Source organism: Eupeodes corollae, chromosome 1 (assembly GCF_945859685.1).
Source record: "Eupeodes corollae chromosome 1, idEupCoro1.1, whole genome shotgun sequence".
Classification (NCBI taxonomy): domain Eukaryota; kingdom Metazoa; phylum Arthropoda; class Insecta; order Diptera; family Syrphidae; genus Eupeodes; species Eupeodes corollae.
Window position 1 is genome coordinate 1,599,890 of NC_079147.1, and position 18,446 is coordinate 1,618,335.

Consider the following 18,446-nt stretch of genomic DNA (forward strand, 5'->3'; position numbering starts at 1 on the left):
CTTTATGCTGATGAATGTCCTGAAATTATATTAGACCCGAAACAAAGATTTAAAAAATAGAAATGTACTTGCTTCATGCCTTCATTTGCAGAATGTTACAAGTAATAACATTAGGTAGTTCTAAAGATTTAGATGGAGAATTGTTTTTTAAGAGTTAACCGTAATATCCCCGCAATGGCGGATCCGGGGGATCATTTATTTTTTGTATATCAAAACAACATTTGTATTTTACTTCCTTAAACTTTGTTATTAAAAGTACTATTTTTAACTGAGGACTGGACCAAGAACATAATATGAATCGGAAGTTCAGCCTTTTCCAACGCAGCATAAATTCATCAACATTTGACCAACTGACGATCCAGGGGGGGGGTCATATGAGCTATAAAGCTTATACAGTTAAGTTGTATAAGTAAAGATTTCATCTATAGAATTATTAGTAATTTAACGATATTCACCAAAAAGTGGTTTGCTTTCAAAAACAACTAAAATGTTTGTTTTAAATCAATTTAGAATTTGAAAAAACTTTAGTAATGCCTTAAATTATTTTCATGAAAATTGTTTCTAAGAAAAACAGCAAATATTCAGATTCTAAGAAGAAACCTTGAATAAGAGATCATCAAGTTTATATTAAGTTGCCTTTAAATTCCTTAAACTAGCCTTCAATTTTATTATTACATTTTTTTGACATACATAAATATAAATAGTGAACATTGAAGTGATTTTTACTTGCGAAATATAGGAACTATATGGTATGTTTTGCATAAGTAAACAATTTCGAACTAGAGCTTTTAATCAAATATGACATTACGACAGTAGAGAAGTCGAAAAAAGTGGGTACCCTACAGTCTAAAAAATTGTGTTGATTAAAATTAAGGTTTTCAGCCGATTAGCGTAAGGCGTTTTTTTTTTTTTATTAATATGAAAAATAACAGCAGTCTCTAAACAAATTTTTTGGTTAAAACATGTGATTTTTTAATTTCAATAATCTTCACTTTTTGTGCAAGCTCTTTTTAATGATCAAAAATGTATTTTTTTTTATTTTAAGAAAAATATACATTTTTGAATCTTAAAATATAGGAAATATTTTTAAACAGACTTTTTGGATGAAATTAGCAAGTTTTAGCGACCCAGTCGTGTATTTTATTTATTTCAAAATTGATTTTCTGTTGAATACAAAAGATCTTAAAAGATTTTAAAAAATTAAATAAATCTACTTTTGAAGTGAATTTGCTTTGGATGCTCTAGAACTAATATTTAACCACTAATTTCAATAATATAAATGTCCCAAAAACAGCAAAAGTGACACTTTTGTTAAACTAATGGCTAATTGGAAAACATAATAAACGGGTCATATCTATTGATATACAAGCTTTGAATCTCTTGAGATTTGAAGTGAAAAGAGATTCTGAAACGTGTAATTTGTGAGTGCCACACAAACGTTTCTTCCCAACATATTGGTTTACCTTAATTTGTTTTAATTTAATTTTTTCGAGAAGTTATGTAGGTATTCAGAGGCACCTATTTACTTAAATTCAAGAACCGAACATTTTTATCTCTAAAATGTTTAAGTTTTGTTGACTCCTTTAAGATCAAAATACGAGTATGCAGACTGATAGCTATATTAATAATAGACTGCCGAAAATAGAGTTCCTAAAACTTCGCCAGAAAAGCCCGGCATTTCTTCATATCACATCCTCTCTCACTTTCTGGATTTTTGGATTTTGTTAGCGTTCTTAGCATAAATAGAAATGGATACAAGAGACGTTTATTTTATTTTTGGAAAAAAAGCTACGTTTCAAAACAATTTCTTACATTTTAGCGTGAAATGCAGCAAAAACTCTCTAAACTATTGTGTTTTAGCTCTTAAATATGGCATATTTGGAAAACGTTTGGAATCTGGGAATGCTTTTATATGTAGGATGTCTAAAATTATCATTTTAACAATTAAAATGTGTAAAGGTTAGGTTAATATACTCGTACACATTATGTTATTTAAATTTTGTTAGCCTCATTTACAAAACATTAAAGAACATTTTTAAGCGGAGAGTTAAAACTCATCTAAGTGTGTGACCCCTCCCTGATGAAAAGTCTGGATTCGCCCTTGTATCCCCGCGTGTTACACCACAAACCTTAAGTTTAGATGTGTTAAATTTTATTTTGAAGATTTTGCTCCGAATTTAGTAATTGCTTTCCAAATCCTTAATACAACACCGGTCACAGTAGCTTTAGGAGAACGTAGTTTTTCTAAACTTAAAATTATTAAAAATTATCTTAGGACCAACATGACTGAAGAGAGTCAGGCTTATCTATAATGTGAATTGAAAAGGAATTATTAAATTCTTTAGACTTTGATGATCTCATTTATGAATTTGAAAAATGTATAGGCATACAATTAAGTTTCAAAGTTTTAACGTTTCCCCTCTGCTCATTTGTGTTTAAAAACTGGAAAGTTAGTCAAGAAAAACCTCCCTAACTTTTAAGTCAAGTCTACTTCTATCAAAATGACAGTTGATCATTTTTTTCATTCAACTGAAAGCTAGACTTTATCACTCTATGACTTATAATTTTCTGCACAGCTTAATTTAATGTTTTGTGTAAAAGGTTTCCTTGACAATTTGGAAAAGAAATAAGAAACATTTCTTTACCGTACAAAATACAAATCGTGATGGACTTGCCTGAGGAGTGTTGTGTAGACAATAATTTGTTTAGTACTTTTTGTACTATGAACTTAGGGTAAAGGTTTGCGAAGTAAAGTTCTGAATTTGAAATTCATGACACTTGAAAAGCTAACTAGTTGCTTTGGTCAAAATGTCAAAGAATGAAGTTGACTGCAAATGAAGTCCCTTATGTTTCCTGAACCTGCCCAATGTCTTGCATCAACGTTTTTAATAGTTTCAATATGATGACTATTTAATATTTATCCTTAGCAAAATCATAAACAAGTTTTAACATAAATTCCTTAAGGCATGATTTATACGACATTATTGTTTGTAATTTTTTTGAAATGCTTTGGAAAGAAAACCGAAGTGACTATTAAATTTAAGTTAAATCAAAAATCATATTTAACTGTAGGTATGACATTACCTTTTGGCAGACAAAATTGGAAAAGAATCAATACTAGCTTTACTAGCTGAGTAAGTCGGAAAGATCCTATTCGATCAGTTAGATAATGAAATTTAGTTTCCACAATGGTGAAGTGGAGTGTCTTTCACATTGTGTTCGCGTACGACGCATTTGTCAAACACAAGAAATCGGTAGTGAAAGTACTAACATTCAGAATTAATTTAAAAATTGTGCGACTACGGTGTGGTTTCCGATCAGAAAAAATCAAATATGTTGTTATTTATGGGTGATGAATGCATTTTCATCTCGGCGGTTTTGTAAATATCATGCTGCATAAAACGTCCATATTTCGAAAAAAATTATCATTGGTCCTTACTTTTTCGAGGAATAAACAAAAACACGCTGACTGTCAATAGGGTCCATTACATTGACATGCTTAATTACTTTTTAAAACTAGAGTTGTGTAGAAGAAGGCGAATTATCAATCCGTCAAATGTCAAATTGAGCCAAATTTAGCACCTCCTAATACTGCGATTGCCGCAATGAACGTCGTACGCGAGATGTTTCACCAAAATATGCATTGGCTTTCTAAATCATCTGTCTTGACGGTGTGCGATTTTGTCCTCTGTGGTTATCTGAAGTCACATGTTTAAAAGTCAAAACCACGTACACTAGACGAACTTTAATATGCAATAAAAACGGAAATTGTATTAACTCGCCTTTGGTGACTCAAATTTGACTTTGATCAATGGTGACGCCGGTCTCACGTACCAGGTTTTTCAACAGAAAATTGTTCAAAATGTGTTACTAATATTTCGTGTTTTTTTTTTTAAATATATGGTCCTTGACAATAAAACAATGATATTAAATCAACAGAAGCTGCTCCGATTTGAATTTCCAAAAACTTTTTAGTTAGTTTTTAAAATTTGACTTGGACATGTTTTGTCCTTTTGATTATAGCAACTCCACTTAAATGTAAAAATTCAACAAAATTTAACAACTTACTGTATGTTTTCGTTTCACCGCCATAATAAAAATAATTAAAACAAATGCATTTTATTTATTTATTTTTTTACTTTTCTTGTCGATATTTTGTTACATAATCGAATTAAAAAATAAACCATCATAACAATATTAAACCTTCATTTCTATTTCTCAACTTTACGTATTTTCATACAAAATGTGTATATATTTTAAAATAATATACAAAATTTAATTGTATAAATAATATTAATCATAAAAGTATATTAATATTAAAAAAAAATATTAAACAATATATTTAAAGATGGCCGCTTACAAATGTTGCCTTTTTTTTTAAATTTTCTTTTTGCTAAATAAATCACTAAAACTGTAAAGTCCTTTTATTTAAATGTTGGACTACTAAATGATTGAACACAATAAATTAGGTAGCTACACTTAAATTAAATAAACAGCAAATTATATTTTATTTATTTTTCTACATAATTTATTATAATAAAAGCCTATAGTCTGTATTTTCTTTTTCTGTTTTCTGATTTTTGTTTTTTGTGTGTTGTGTGTTATTCTTAAATTATTTTGTTTTATATTTTGTTATACTTAAATAATACTTAACAACAATTTTTATTTCCTATACAATTTTGTGTTATTATTTATGTTTACTCTTCTTTTTTGTTTAATTTACAGCTTATAAGTCTATAGGTTTGCTTATCTGCTTTACATAGATAAATTGTCTCTAATTCATTTCTATTACACTTGCCTAAGAATATATATATATATGCAATTGTTTATTATTTTATATATTCACATGCATATATATATACACTTTCGTATTTTTTAATCTTTTTAAATATTTTTTTTTTTAAAACAGTCAGTCGCACACTTTGTTTTATTATATATTTAAAATAAATTAATCTAAATACATTAAACTTATTAATAGATATATATGATATACTCGTACATATCTATTTTATGTTTTGTTTAATTTTATTTTGAATTTTGTTATTTTTATCATTTTGTCTTACTTATGACTCGTATGTCGCTTTCTGTTGCACTTTGCTTGTTAAATTTGTTTATTATATATTTTTAAATGATGCAGTATAATATTGAAAGCATACTACAACATTATTTATTTTTTTTTCGTATTAATACATTGCATTTTAAAATAATATAATTTTTTTGTTTATTAAAAATACACATGAACTTCACGATATTTTATCTCACCCTTAACACATTTTCTTTTTAGAAACACAATATTCCGTCGATTTATTTTGTTTTTATATAAGATATAATAATTATTGTATAATACAAAATAATCAATAAATACCTATATATTTTTTGTGATTAATTTTTGTATTTGCTTTTGAAAACAAGCTTTTTGAAAAAATAAAACATTTTTACTTAACGTTAAAAACATAGATACATACAATATTCTAATAACTTTTGTTTTTTGGATAAATGGAAAAGAGTGCAGCTTTTTGAATTGTTTGCAGTATAAATGACACTTAAGAAAATTTGGCTAGTTAGTGTGCAAGGAAAAATAAAATTAAAAAACATTCAGTATATACATACTATTAGTTTTAATAAAATCGGAGAATTGATGTACAATTTTGTAGATAATTTATTATATTTAGTTACGCGGAGTATAATAATGAAAATGCATGTAGATAATAAATTGATTGGTGCTGAACGAGTGTTGTTAAATGCTTGAATAGATTTTTCTTTATAAAAAGTTAACAAAAATGTAGTTTTTTTTCAAAAAAGTTTAGGTATAAGAAAATGTAAAAAATTTCGAAATGATTCGAAAAAATTGAGTTTATTTTGAATGAAGAAAATGCGAGACTATTTTTTCGTAATAAACTTATACCTTGACGACGACGCGACGCAAGAGTCAAAACACGAGATGGAAAATTTGTTTAAAGGCATACGTACTAGATTTTGATTTGTTTTTCTGGTTTTTAATGTAAGAGTTTATATTTATATATTTTTTAACGAACACATTTGGAAGTTGTAATAATGCTTTTTTAGCTTGCAAAAAAAATCCTGCTTAAGCAAATTTATAATTAATAGCGGACGGAATTTTCTATTATACGGTGAGTATTTTTGAACAAATCCTTAAATTTTATTTTTTATAGATGTTTGTTTTTCTATAGAGCTATAAGATTGAGATTTTATAAGGGTCAAGTGCAGTGTTATAAACATATAGTTTATAATGTGTTCATATCTTGAAAAACAAAAAAACAAGAGGACCATGAAAAGAGTGCAATTATTATTATTATTAAGATTAAGAGTACGTATTAAGTAAGATGTACAAAAAATGTAAGGTAGGTTTGAAAAATTGCATCACCTTTAGGGTTTAAAATCAATTCTTAAAAATATGTGTTGAACTGCAAAACAAAATTGTGTACCTCTGGAGCGTATTACAAACAATAAGGCTTTAATAAATGTCAATAATTTAAAATAAGTATTTTCAACACGGCTCTATACATATTAAGTGATTTATTGTTTTAATGCCTAACCAACAATTATCCTCTTGGGAAAAGGCTTAGAACCAAGTAAAGTCGATGTGCATAAGTGTATGGTAAAATGAAATGTAAACAGAATAATATAATTGTTAATGTATGAAAGTAACACCCATTATGAAATTTAACGTCTTGCGTTTGTACCGGCAGCGGCGTTTTCCAATAAGTGGTTTAGTTTTAACATACCTACAAATCTTGAAAACAAAATCAAGAAAATGCTTTTCCTAAATTGTTCATTCTCTGTTGCCCTCGAAAGTGTCAGGAATTGTATCTTTGAAGTTATATTTTACGTGGGCCCACAGAAAGAATTCTAAAGATTTGTAATCGAAATTTATTTGGCCAATTCTAAGCATCTTTTTATAATAATCTCACACTCGAGTATTACGGCTTAATCCCTGTACTTGACAGTACAAGTTAGGCTCGAGGGTATACTGATAAGCATTCCTAGAAGCGCGAGTATTACGGTTGAACTGTTTAAGGGAAGGAATTCAGCTGACTATTTCTATAGAACATAAACTGTTAAAATAACGGTCAAAAATAGTGAGGCAAGAAACTTCACCACGATGTTCAAGCGACTAAATAATCCTATGATTGTATTATCACTAATCAATCTAAATGGTTTAGAGCATTTTCAATACTGTCCAAGAGGCTTAAGTAAATTGCCAAAGCACCGGGAGATGAGATTTATAATTTAGCTTTGGACTGTATAAGGCTTGTAGATAACAGCCAGATCAGATTCAAAATTAAAACTCTTATTGGAAAAATCAAACTGTCTGCACTCGTGTATAATATTTATGTTATGTCATTTTTAATTTGCTTCAATCCTTATAAAAATCATGGTATAACTGGTGTAGAATATTTCCAAGCAACCAAAAGAAAACCTTAATACATTTATTTCTACCTTAAATATAATTAATTGTGAGCTGCTTAAAGCATCGCGTAGTGTGAACATTAAATCACCAACATTATACAGATGCGGAATGCAGAATGCGGCCTTATGTGCACCTTCCACAGAGAAACTTATCGGCCTGGATCTGGGGTCACATTCTGTAAAGGAACGCTTGTGCGAGCAATTTGCTTCATGTAACTCAAAAACAAAACAAGAAAAAGTTAGTAGGACAATAGGACAATGCGGAGAAACCCTTCTCTCAATCTCAAGGAAATGAAATTCTGGAAATATAAGTTAAATCTTAGCTACATCTGGATTGGTTTTTAAGCAATGGAAATCAAAAACATTAAAATACAAAAAATCCCAGCGAAACTCGAGCATTTGGTAAAAAAAATCAAAAATCACACAGTAATGGCTCCATGAACATACTCATAATATAGTATACTAATTTATGTATTTACATAATTATTACCATGTCACTATTTAAACACGTCGTGTTCTTCCTTACCCTCCCATTCATTGTTATATGATTTACATACTGAATTATGTTGCTAATACTGAATTTGTCTATTTTATATACTTTTTTGTTTGGGGCTAAAATAAGTTATACAAATGCTTTAAATACAATAATTGTTTAAGCCTGCGTTCTGTTTATTATTTTACAACGCGTTTTAGGTGTATATAACTTATGTGCCTTTTTTATTCTGTTTTTATTTTATCTTTATTCTTTGTTTACTATTTTATTGTCAAACTTTATTGATTTGTTAAGATGATTTATATGCAAAAATCAAAAACTGATAAACAATGTAATATCTTTTCTACTTTACCATCGTGATGTAAAAATAAATATCAGCTGTATACGATATATAACGCTCAATTATATTTTTAATAATATTACGGTAACAGTAACAAACTTAAAAACAAATTGCAAATTATAGGTATATTTTTTCCTTTTAACCATTTAACGTAATTGTTGTTTAATTCATAATGTATTTATATATATGTCTGTATAACTTTATGTGAGATACTAAATTTCTTTATATTTTTGTTTAAATTTGCATTTTAGTTATTCGTTTATATTTATTTATAATTTTAATTTTACCTAATATTTACATTTTAATTTATCATTAACTTTGATATGAATGAAAAAATTTAATTTTTAATTTATTTTATTGTTGCAATTCAAATATATTTGTATGTACAGTGCAAATTATCTTAAATTAATATACAATCATTTGTATTTATGATTAAAAAAGAATATTAAATGATATACACAAAAAAAGCCAAAGCGACATCTTTTTAACCCTTATTTTTCATTAATTAAGAAAAGAAAATATTAAATTAAAAATACGTACAATACATTTCGCATAGAAACGTGATAGTCTTCGTTAAAATTGTTCAATATACATTTATATATAGTCTTCAGAAATAGATTAAAGAAAAAATTAGTCTCTTTTTTTGTTTAGCAAGTACAATAAGCGTACTTTAAGAAAAAACAATATTACAAAGATTTAAAATATATTTAGTCCTTGATAAACACAAAGAAGTGTTTAATTGCAAGAAGTGCAAATTGTTCTTTTGAGTTTGATTTTTTCTTGGTACGAGTTGTATCCTCGCTATGATATGTTTACATTTTGTTTGCATTAAATCTACTTGTTGTAGCTATATATTGTAAATGATTCGTTTCTGTGATATATTATGCATCTTAAAATGATGTCGCTTGCAAAGCTAGAACTTAAAATATTACTTTTAAAAAAGAACATAAAAACGGATACAAAATAAAACTGCTGTTCAGTGTGTAACTTGAACTAATTTGTTTTTGTTTTCAAAACGAATCCAAACTAATTTGTTCATCTTTAGAACGATGTACATTAAAAAGTAATTCAAAACTTTTGAAGACTTTGTCGAATTCTCCCAAAAGTCAGTGTCGGTAAAAAAGTAAAGCCTACAAAACACGAAATAGAAGACGAATGTTTTGAGCTCCCACATCACTATATGCTTGATATTAGGAAGTTTTAGTAAAGCTGAACTTAAAATAAAATTAACAATGTGAGTTTTTTTTTCGGTTCCGAAAGTTAAGTTTCAATTATTCAAGTTAACACTGAAAAAGGTGGCCAATTGACTTCTGAAAAAATTGAAATTACAGGATCAATTTTTATGTAAGGTTTACACATTGATAAAAAATCGGAGATTCCTGTTTCTTTTTCTATGACATAGAGGGCACCTCAGTCTTCCATGCTTTTTGTAAAAAGTCAGCTGTCTGTCAAATTTAGTCTTCAATTGAGTGGTTTTTCGAAATGAGTTCTGTTTACGCCTCTAGCGTATTTTTTCTATGTTCGCATGAAAAACTACCAAAATTAACCCAAACTGCGCTATTGCGAAATATATGGGAAAGTCGAAGCAGTTCGTTAGCAAGTGGATAAATCGCTATAAAAGGCCGGTAACGTTGATGATTTTCCTGATCGCGGAAGTGCAAGCAAAGTCTCAAAAAAAGCCGAAAAAAAGATTCTCGCATTGTTCGCGAAAGATCCAACTTTGACTTCGCGTGAAGCTGAAAATCGAGTGGAATGGGCGAAGGAAAACTTGGACCGCTATTAGAGCAACTTAATTTTTTCTGATGAATCCTCATTCTGGGCATTTCCGAGCATCAAACAAGAATAGAAAACCTCAACCAGTAGGATGCTTCAACCGAATGTTCAACCCGGCAAGGTCCATGTTTTTGGGTGCTTCTCAAACAAAGGTTTCGGTACTTTGTTCTTATTTACCGAGAGTTTAAATTCCAAAAAAATAAATAAAATATATCAAAAGGCTTTGTTACCATCTAAGCAATGGTATATCAAGAAAAATGAAAGCTGGATCCTTCCAGAGGACAACGATCCAAAACATCGGAGTCGAGCGTGTAGATTGGCCATCTCAGTCACCGGATACATATCTCATACAAAATGTGTGGGCTATGATAAAAAAGTAGTTTTGCAGACGCAAGCCATGTAATTTAATCTTTTCCGGTAGAATATGCCTAAAGACTAGTGCCCCGACGGTGCCAGGCCATAATTGACAATAAAGAAGATTGGACTTGCTACTGAGGTATTTGCATTGAGTATTGACGACCAAATTATCAATACATTTGCGAGTTTTCGAAAAATCAATTGTTGTTATTATTTAACAGTGACACCGCTCTTATGTAACAGACTGTACTTAATATGAGGCCACATAAAAGACAAATTAATTGATCAATATTTTAAATACTTGGAATAATTTCAAGTAAATACGATAAAGTATAAATATTTAAAATCCTTAACTCAATTAATGATTTGCAACTGCGGGTACTTCATTTAATATCAGGTGTGAACAAACCATAGCAAAGCAATAGCATTTGCCTTTGCAAACCTTTCGACGGCTCACCCTTTAAAACCGATTTGTTAACATTGTTGTTTTGTAATATAGATAAGTTGATGTACTTATTACAACAATTTTATACGGCGGATGAAGTAAAACCACTTAACTTTTGATTTTGCAATTTAACAACAAAATCATAAGTTTTTCTGACAACTTTAAGCTAATTAAATTTTTTTAAGAAATAATTTATGATAAAAGACTAAGTATTTATTGAATAAGCAAAATTAAAAAAAAGCAGTTAGCAAAACACCGAACAGCTTGTAGAAAAAACACAAGATAATTTTTGTGCAAATTCAAAAACTAAAAATAATTAAACGCGCGATAAGTTATCGAAGTTTTAAAGTACATACAACAAAGATAATCATTATTAATCATTAATAATCATTCAAATTAAATGCATTTTTGGGACTAAATTACAGCACCACGTATTTGTATATTTTTAATTCTAAAAATTAACTAATAACTTTTTTCCTTAAAAAAATTTGTCTATTCTTTTTTCTCATTTTTTACTATACACTTTCTTTGAATAATCTCATTTTACTTACAGTATTATTATTATTTAAACTAAATCATTCTTTAAAATAATATTTTATTTTATTTTGTATAAAATATAAAGTTTACTTGCAAAAATTTATTTACCATATACCAAAAAATAATAATAATAAGCTGAAGCCGGATTTAAAAATAAACAATCGTCACTTAGACGTTTTTGTTATTGGTAGGTAATTTTTTAAAAATTTTCTTCTTTTTGTTGGTTTAAAGCTTTTTGTGTAGAAAAATTTCAATCAAATTGCTTAAGTCCTTTGAATAAAATTCTGCCTTTATTAAATTTTATTTTTTGATTTTTTTTTAGTTTAAAACTTATTGATTCAAAAATTTATTTTGTTTTTTGTTTTTTTTTTTTTTCAATAGTTCAACTTTTTAAAGTTAAACGCTAGGAATTATGTGTTAATTTTGTTTGCTTCTAAAATAATGTTTAATATTATTTTGTATGTAGGTGAGTTATTTTGTTTTTGTTATTAATTAAATATTTAATTTCTAGCTCTTCCTATAACTACTTTTTACACATACCACTCTTTGACATCTTTGGAATCGCGTTTTTTCTGTTTGGGCTGCACAAGACCCGCTGTGGATTGTTGACGGTCGCCGCCATTTATAACGCCACTTCCGCCTCCACCACCGCCTCCTCCGCCGTTTACACCACTGCTACCCATGCCACCGTATGAGCCACCTCCGCGGTCACTTTGGGTCGGCATATTGTTATGGCCATTTGTAAGGTGTTGTTGGCGCTGTTGGTGATAAGATCCGTTTGTACTGGTGTTGCCGAGAAGTGCTGTGTTCGGGTTGTGACTTCCGTAGGCAGCAGCCTTTTCTGATTCGGTTTTGTAATTTCGGTCACCATTGGACTTTAGCCACAGGACGAGCAGGATAACTAGGACAACTGCTATTAGGATGCCTGCTACTATTCCGATAATCATGGCAGTGCGTTCCTCTTCGATGGAATTTATCCGTCCGCTTTTGCTCTTGGGTCTGTAGATGTTGTTGTTGTATGGTGGCGCTGGTGGCGGTATGGGCTGATAGTTGTATGGTGGCGTTTCAGGCTCTGGCTCGGGTGGTGGGGGTGGTGGAGGTAATGGTGCTTCTTCTATTTCAGTAGTTGAAGTCCTTTCAGGAATTTCGGGCACTGTATGACTTGTGTCATAAGGTGTTGTTTCTCGTTCTGGTGGCGATGTGTAGACTTGACGATGCGTTGTGGTTGTTGTAGTTGTTGAAGTGCCTTGGGGCGTTGTAGCAATAGCTGTGGTGTGGTATGGCGTAGTTTTGACGCCAGTTGTTGTAACAGCAATAGTTGTGTCGTGAATTGTGCTGGTGGTGTCTTGTTCTGCTTTGCTGGAAGCAGTAGTATGATGGGTTTCTGTGGTGATAACAGCATCCGGCTTCTTTGAGGTACCACTTGTTGTGGTCGAACTAGAAGTGTCAACGATAGATTCTGAAAAAAAAAATTAAGATTTATTTAATATTTGTACGTAATATAAGATCTTGAGCATTTTTATTTGAACAAGTCGTTGGAGTCAGCAACTTGTTTAACATAAATTATCATTAGCAGACACAGGTTCTTGTTAAAATACTGGTTAAGCATCATCAATCAATATAAAATCTAAAGAGATATTTTTGAACTGATGATGCACGTAGGAAATACAAAGAAGAAGACTTATTCCTTGCAATATACATATATTATAGAAAAAAGTACTAATTCGTCTTTTCAAGTCACGGTATAAATGACTTCTTTTAGACGTAACTAACATAAAATAAGTCACCATCTTTAACTGACCTGTTCCCTTTGTTGATGTTGTTGACGTAAACTGCTCTGTAGTTTCACCATAATCTCCGGACCCATGCAGACAGTCCTCATCATCACATGTCCTTTCCGTAACACTTGTATCACCCTTATCTAGGACTCCTTTCTGAGGACTTGAAGGTTGTTTTGTGGGTGGAACATATACCGGAGTGATTAAATCATCACCACTGCCCGATTCAAATGGAGGAGTACACTCATCCTCATCGTCTCCCCTGCAGCCAGACCCAGCTCCAGAAAATATAAGATCATCCATTGCTCCCGGATAACCGCTAGCCGGGGTCTGTAAATTATAAAAACCATTGACCATCCAGTTCCAAAAAATCCAATTTTAACATGCAATTATGGTGCAATTAAATGATTGGTGTTTTGGCATGAATTTGAAAAAGAAGATACAAAAACGAAAAACGAGTGGATGGAAAGATAGAGAAAGGTGCAATAAATTCTTAAAAAATAAGATAAAAGTGAGTTCATAAAAAGATACAAAATTAAGTAAATTATAGAAAGAGATTTTCTAAAAAAAAATATTCAATGAGAGTTAATGTCATATGAAATATGTATACGAATTGATAAATGTCATTAAAAATAAAAAATAAATAAAATCTTAACTAAAAACTGAATTTCTTTTGTGTAATTTTTTTTAATGTTTCTCATATGTATTTATTGTAATTAAGTGTTATTTGTTCTTGTGTTTCTGAAAAACCATGTTAAATCATTTCTGCAATCATTTTTTTTCAATCTACGAAGACAAGGTATTTAATAATTTCCATTTAAACATATTAAACTTGTATACATTGAAATAAACGACACATATCTGTGCAATAGCTGGAGAATGATCGAATGGATAAAAGACACATACGATTCCAGGCGCCAACAAACAAAAAATATTTTGTTTAAGGATTTCGATGTCCTAAAATCGAATTTACGCTATTATTTTTTAACGGAATTTTAAAATGTGCCTTCTTAAAAAGTTTGAAATCGCCAAAAGCTGTATAAGTTAAAACAATACAGTTTGTAATAAAAAAATGAAACGTCAGCAAAACTAAAAACTTTATCTTCTAGAAAGTGTTTACTAAATTAATATAATATTATATTTTCAGAAACGACGATAAACTTTAATTCAATGACCAATTTATTTCTAACCAACAAATATTGGTCGCAAAAAACAATCTACGAACGACTTATTATTTCCATTTGATTTAAAAATCCGTTTTACACGGTTCTTAATTCAATTATGGGCTGATCCTGTTTGTTCAGTTTTTCAAAACAAAGGTTTAATAACCTCCTGTGAAAATTTTGCAGATCTAAAGTATAGACTCATTTATGTAGAATTCCTGGAGAATAGACTTATTCCAGAAACGTACGAAACGGAAGAATTTCAGAGGGCATGCAGAATTCTCTGTGTTTTGTTTTGTGTATATTGAATAGGTGTTTTGTGTGTTCTTTGTTTTGGTAATAACAACAAAAAACGTATAAACATAAATGCTATAGGGACTTTTTTTTTAAATGTGAATGAACCTGACTGATTGCAGCTGGTTTTGTTAAGTTAATGTTTTTTGTATCGAAATTAATTTCCAACTTTAACCCGTAGCCGAAACGAACTAATTTGAATTATCTGTATAAAACAGCTTTTGATCTGACTTTCTGATATTACATATACTCATAAAAATGTGGTTGAAAAACTAAAAATTTATATAAAACAATATTTATGTGACAAAAATAAAAATAAAACTTATATAGAAACATTCAACAAATAAAATCCCAAAGTAAAATAAAAATAAAGAATACAAACAAATTAAGTATTTTGTGTACAAAAAATGCGAGGACTATTATAGCTTAAGCATTCTAATCATTTATTAATGTTTAATAAATTATTTTGCATCAATCCTACACAAATACGAGAGAAAGCTATAGGCAAATATACATAGAGATGCAAGGATTGAAATACACAGATCTTGAGGTTATCAAATTTATAAGATAAAAAACTTTTGAAAAAAAGATAAAATTAAAATGTATGAAATTTGTTTTTAAGATAAACACACATAAGAAATAAATAAATATTAGCAAATAATATGTTTTTTACTTATATTTGCATACACATTAATGAGAATAAAAGAAGATTGGAGAACAATGCTGATTGATTTTTTTTCTGATATTTTGAGAGTTTTGATATCGACTTGATTCGAAAAATAATAAAAAAGAGAAGAACGAACGAACGAATAACGAGAGAGGCGACCAGTTTTGGATTCGCGCTCTTTGATTGGAATTGAATTGATTTGATTTGAATAAACTCCCTAACCTGCTGCATTCTTTGCAGATCATTTCTATCTAATACTCCAGTTACCAATTGTACATCTCCTCGTATCGTAATGTGTGGGTCGCGTTCAACGGCTAGGTCCAAAATGCGAAGTTTGTTAATTGATAATCCAGCTATAACTCCGGCAAATGGTCGTTCTACTCGAAATCGACCCGAACGACTATATTTGCCACCGACTTGTATGTTTGTCATTGTATTAAATACAGTTGACTGATGACCTGTGAAATAAAAATAAATAAAGAAATAAATTAATAAATAAATCAATTAAAACCCATTTATTCTAGGTTTTTATTTTAATGTGTGTTATATACTCAAATTATGAAAATTTAGTGTCGAATTTTTTTTGAACTGAAGTTTTCAAAAGGTTCTCCAACTCCAAATCCATATTAAAGATTTTTTAATCTTATTTTATTCATAGTACATAGTGCAAAATCTAATAACAAAAAGCAATGTGTTCCAGTTCATAGTAACGGCCTTTTACATAAAAGCGATTTAAAAACAAACAAACTAAACTTCTCGAAAATTCATCTAACCTGTGATCACAAAAAAGTGAGATAAACCTTTGGTGGGAACATAGCAAAACTTAATTATCTTTTCTATTGTTTTCTCTTGCAAAATAAGCCCAGTTTGTCCATTTTCATTAACAAAACAAAATAATATCAACAGTAACAGATTGATTTGTACCCTAATGGAAAACACATGATTCCAAATGCAAAACTACTCAACGAACACAGCCATCGAGATACAAAAGCAATATCAATCTTACCAACATTTGAGAACGAAATCACATAAGATCCATTCGAGACTCGTATAAATGTCAAAAACCCATCCGTAGTAAGATTCTACTTTAACTATTATCGGTAGTATCCTTACTGCGGATATTGTTTATGTTATTCGTGTAAAATCCTACTATATTATTGATAGATTTTCCAACAAACCACAGGTATCATGTATGATTCCACATTAATGCTTTGAACAACAATTTTACCGTAACCTCCAAATGAATAGGCAAAAAAAGACGATCGCTCGAAAAAAAATCAATTCAAAAATGATTGCATATGTTTTCTCAGTCTGATTTCAGCGTTATTTTTTTTAATTTAATTCTTGTTCTTTATTTCTTCGTGATTAAACGTTCATTACAATGCCTGGTTCAAGACTCCATTCGGATACTAAAAACGCAATTAGAGCGGTTAATAATTAATATGCCGGAGCAAGAGTGTCGCAAATGTCTATTGCAAATCGTATCGGTGGGTCGCGGTGAGCTATCCGACACGTGTGGAAATGCTTCCAGGAAACCATGAGTATTGCAAGAACACCAGGATCAGGAAGAATTCGGGCCACAACTCAGCAAAGAAGACCGGTGTATTCGAATAACTGCTTGTCTAGAGCGTATTGGAACCGCCCTGGCTTTACAAACTCAACTGTGGTAGTCAACTGGCACTCAAGTCAATGTTCAAACCACTCGATATCGACTCCACGAAGATGGTCAACGTTCTAGAGTGCGTGCTTTTCCGCCAAAACTTACACTGGCCAATCGGGCAGATCGATTAACGTAGGGCGGTGAGCATTCAAATTAGACCATAGACAACTTAAGTTCTGAACTCTTTACAGACAAATGCAAAATCAAATTTGTGAGGGACGATAAACTAATACGAGTGTGAAGAAGGGTAGGTGAACGTTTCAGTTATCCGTGCGTTCACCGAAGCGACCGATTTGGGAGCCCCACTGTTATGATATGGGCTGGAGTAAGTTTGCTAGAAAGAACAGAGCTGATTATTCTGGATGAGGGCACCGTTACCGCCGCCAGTTCCATTGAAATGGTTATACGACCTGTTGCGAATCCATTTTCACAAAGAGAGGCGATGGGTTTGTTCTTATGCAAGACAATTCTCGACCACATACGGCCTGTATCACACAAATATAGCTAATGCTAATATTGCACTTTTGCCGTGGCCGCCAGCAAAGACCCCAGACCCCAATCGGATCGAACATTTAAAAAGAAGCCGCAAAGAAAACTACAGCAGTGTCAACACTAAACAGAAATTTCATAAACGCCAAATCGTACCAGATAGGCTTATACTTTGCCGAAATGAAACATCTAACGTTGTTGAAACTGGTATAGCCGAAGTTCCTAACTAGGCTTGCTAATAGTGTGTTTTAAAAAGACTGTGATAATTATTAACATTAGCAAGGAAGAATCGTATTTATAGGATTTAACCTACGCTTTAATTCTATACAAATCTATAAAATATAATATCAATTTCTTTTTAAAACATTCGTTTTAGTATCAAAATGAAAAAGATGTAGATGTTTGAAAGAGATAAGTTAAACTTTCAGCCCCTAAAATGCTCAGACTAAGACATCCACTCAACTTAATCTTTGACTATGCTTAAAAGAAGCAAATTGATTATGTAAATATGTACGCATATTCATCTACACCAAACCCACATCTCTCGTTCTATAGGCGTTCATAATAAAGCTTTTACTCACCTTGAGGATAAACTGTCTGAACATTGTAATCATCGAGCTGGAGAGAAGCATTGCCCCCGTTGCGGATAAATCGCACTACATGATAGTTATTGTCATTGACTTTAGTTGTTATCTCCCCGAGGGGCAAGTCGCGCGTTCCAATATTATAGACCATAAAAATGTTTCCTTCCACAATCTCAAGCTCCATGTAATCCTGTGTAGTGGCACTCTCCATTCTTAGTAGCACAGCATCCGATTTTGTTGTGATGAATCCAAGAGCAACGTTATCCTCTTCGGTGTCAGGTTGAAGTCCAGCTGGGAAGGTGTACTGAATAATACCCCCTTTGTTGGTACCAAACTCATAAGCAATCGATTCTGTTTTTCATTGAAGAAGAAAATAAGAAGAAAAGAAATTTTTACAACAACTGGCATGACATGTAGAAGACAGGTTATGGGATT

At 30.6% G+C, this 18,446-nt stretch overlaps 1 protein-coding gene across 6 annotated transcripts in view; it reads right to left on the reverse strand.

The window, feature by feature from the left end:
- Positions 1-4,113: 4,113 nt before the first annotated feature.
- Positions 4,114-18,446, reverse strand: part of LOC129943074 (neurexin-1) — a 90,435-nt gene continuing 76,102 nt past the window's right edge. For 4 of the 6 annotated variants that reach the window (XM_056052288.1, XM_056052287.1, XM_056052286.1 and 1 more), the window contains exons 17-20: positions 18,009-18,362; positions 15,501-15,736; positions 13,178-13,484; positions 4,114-12,835 (exon numbers count right to left, since the gene is read on the reverse strand). In XM_056052288.1, coding sequence (XP_055908263.1) covers positions 11,907-12,835; positions 13,178-13,484; positions 15,501-15,736; positions 18,009-18,362 — 1,826 coding nt within the window. In that variant the 3' untranslated portion in view covers positions 4,114-11,906. The remainder of the gene's footprint in view (positions 12,836-13,177; positions 13,485-15,500; positions 15,737-18,008; positions 18,363-18,446) is intronic. The other 2 variants (XM_056052290.1, XM_056052289.1) reach the window with 1 other exon arrangement.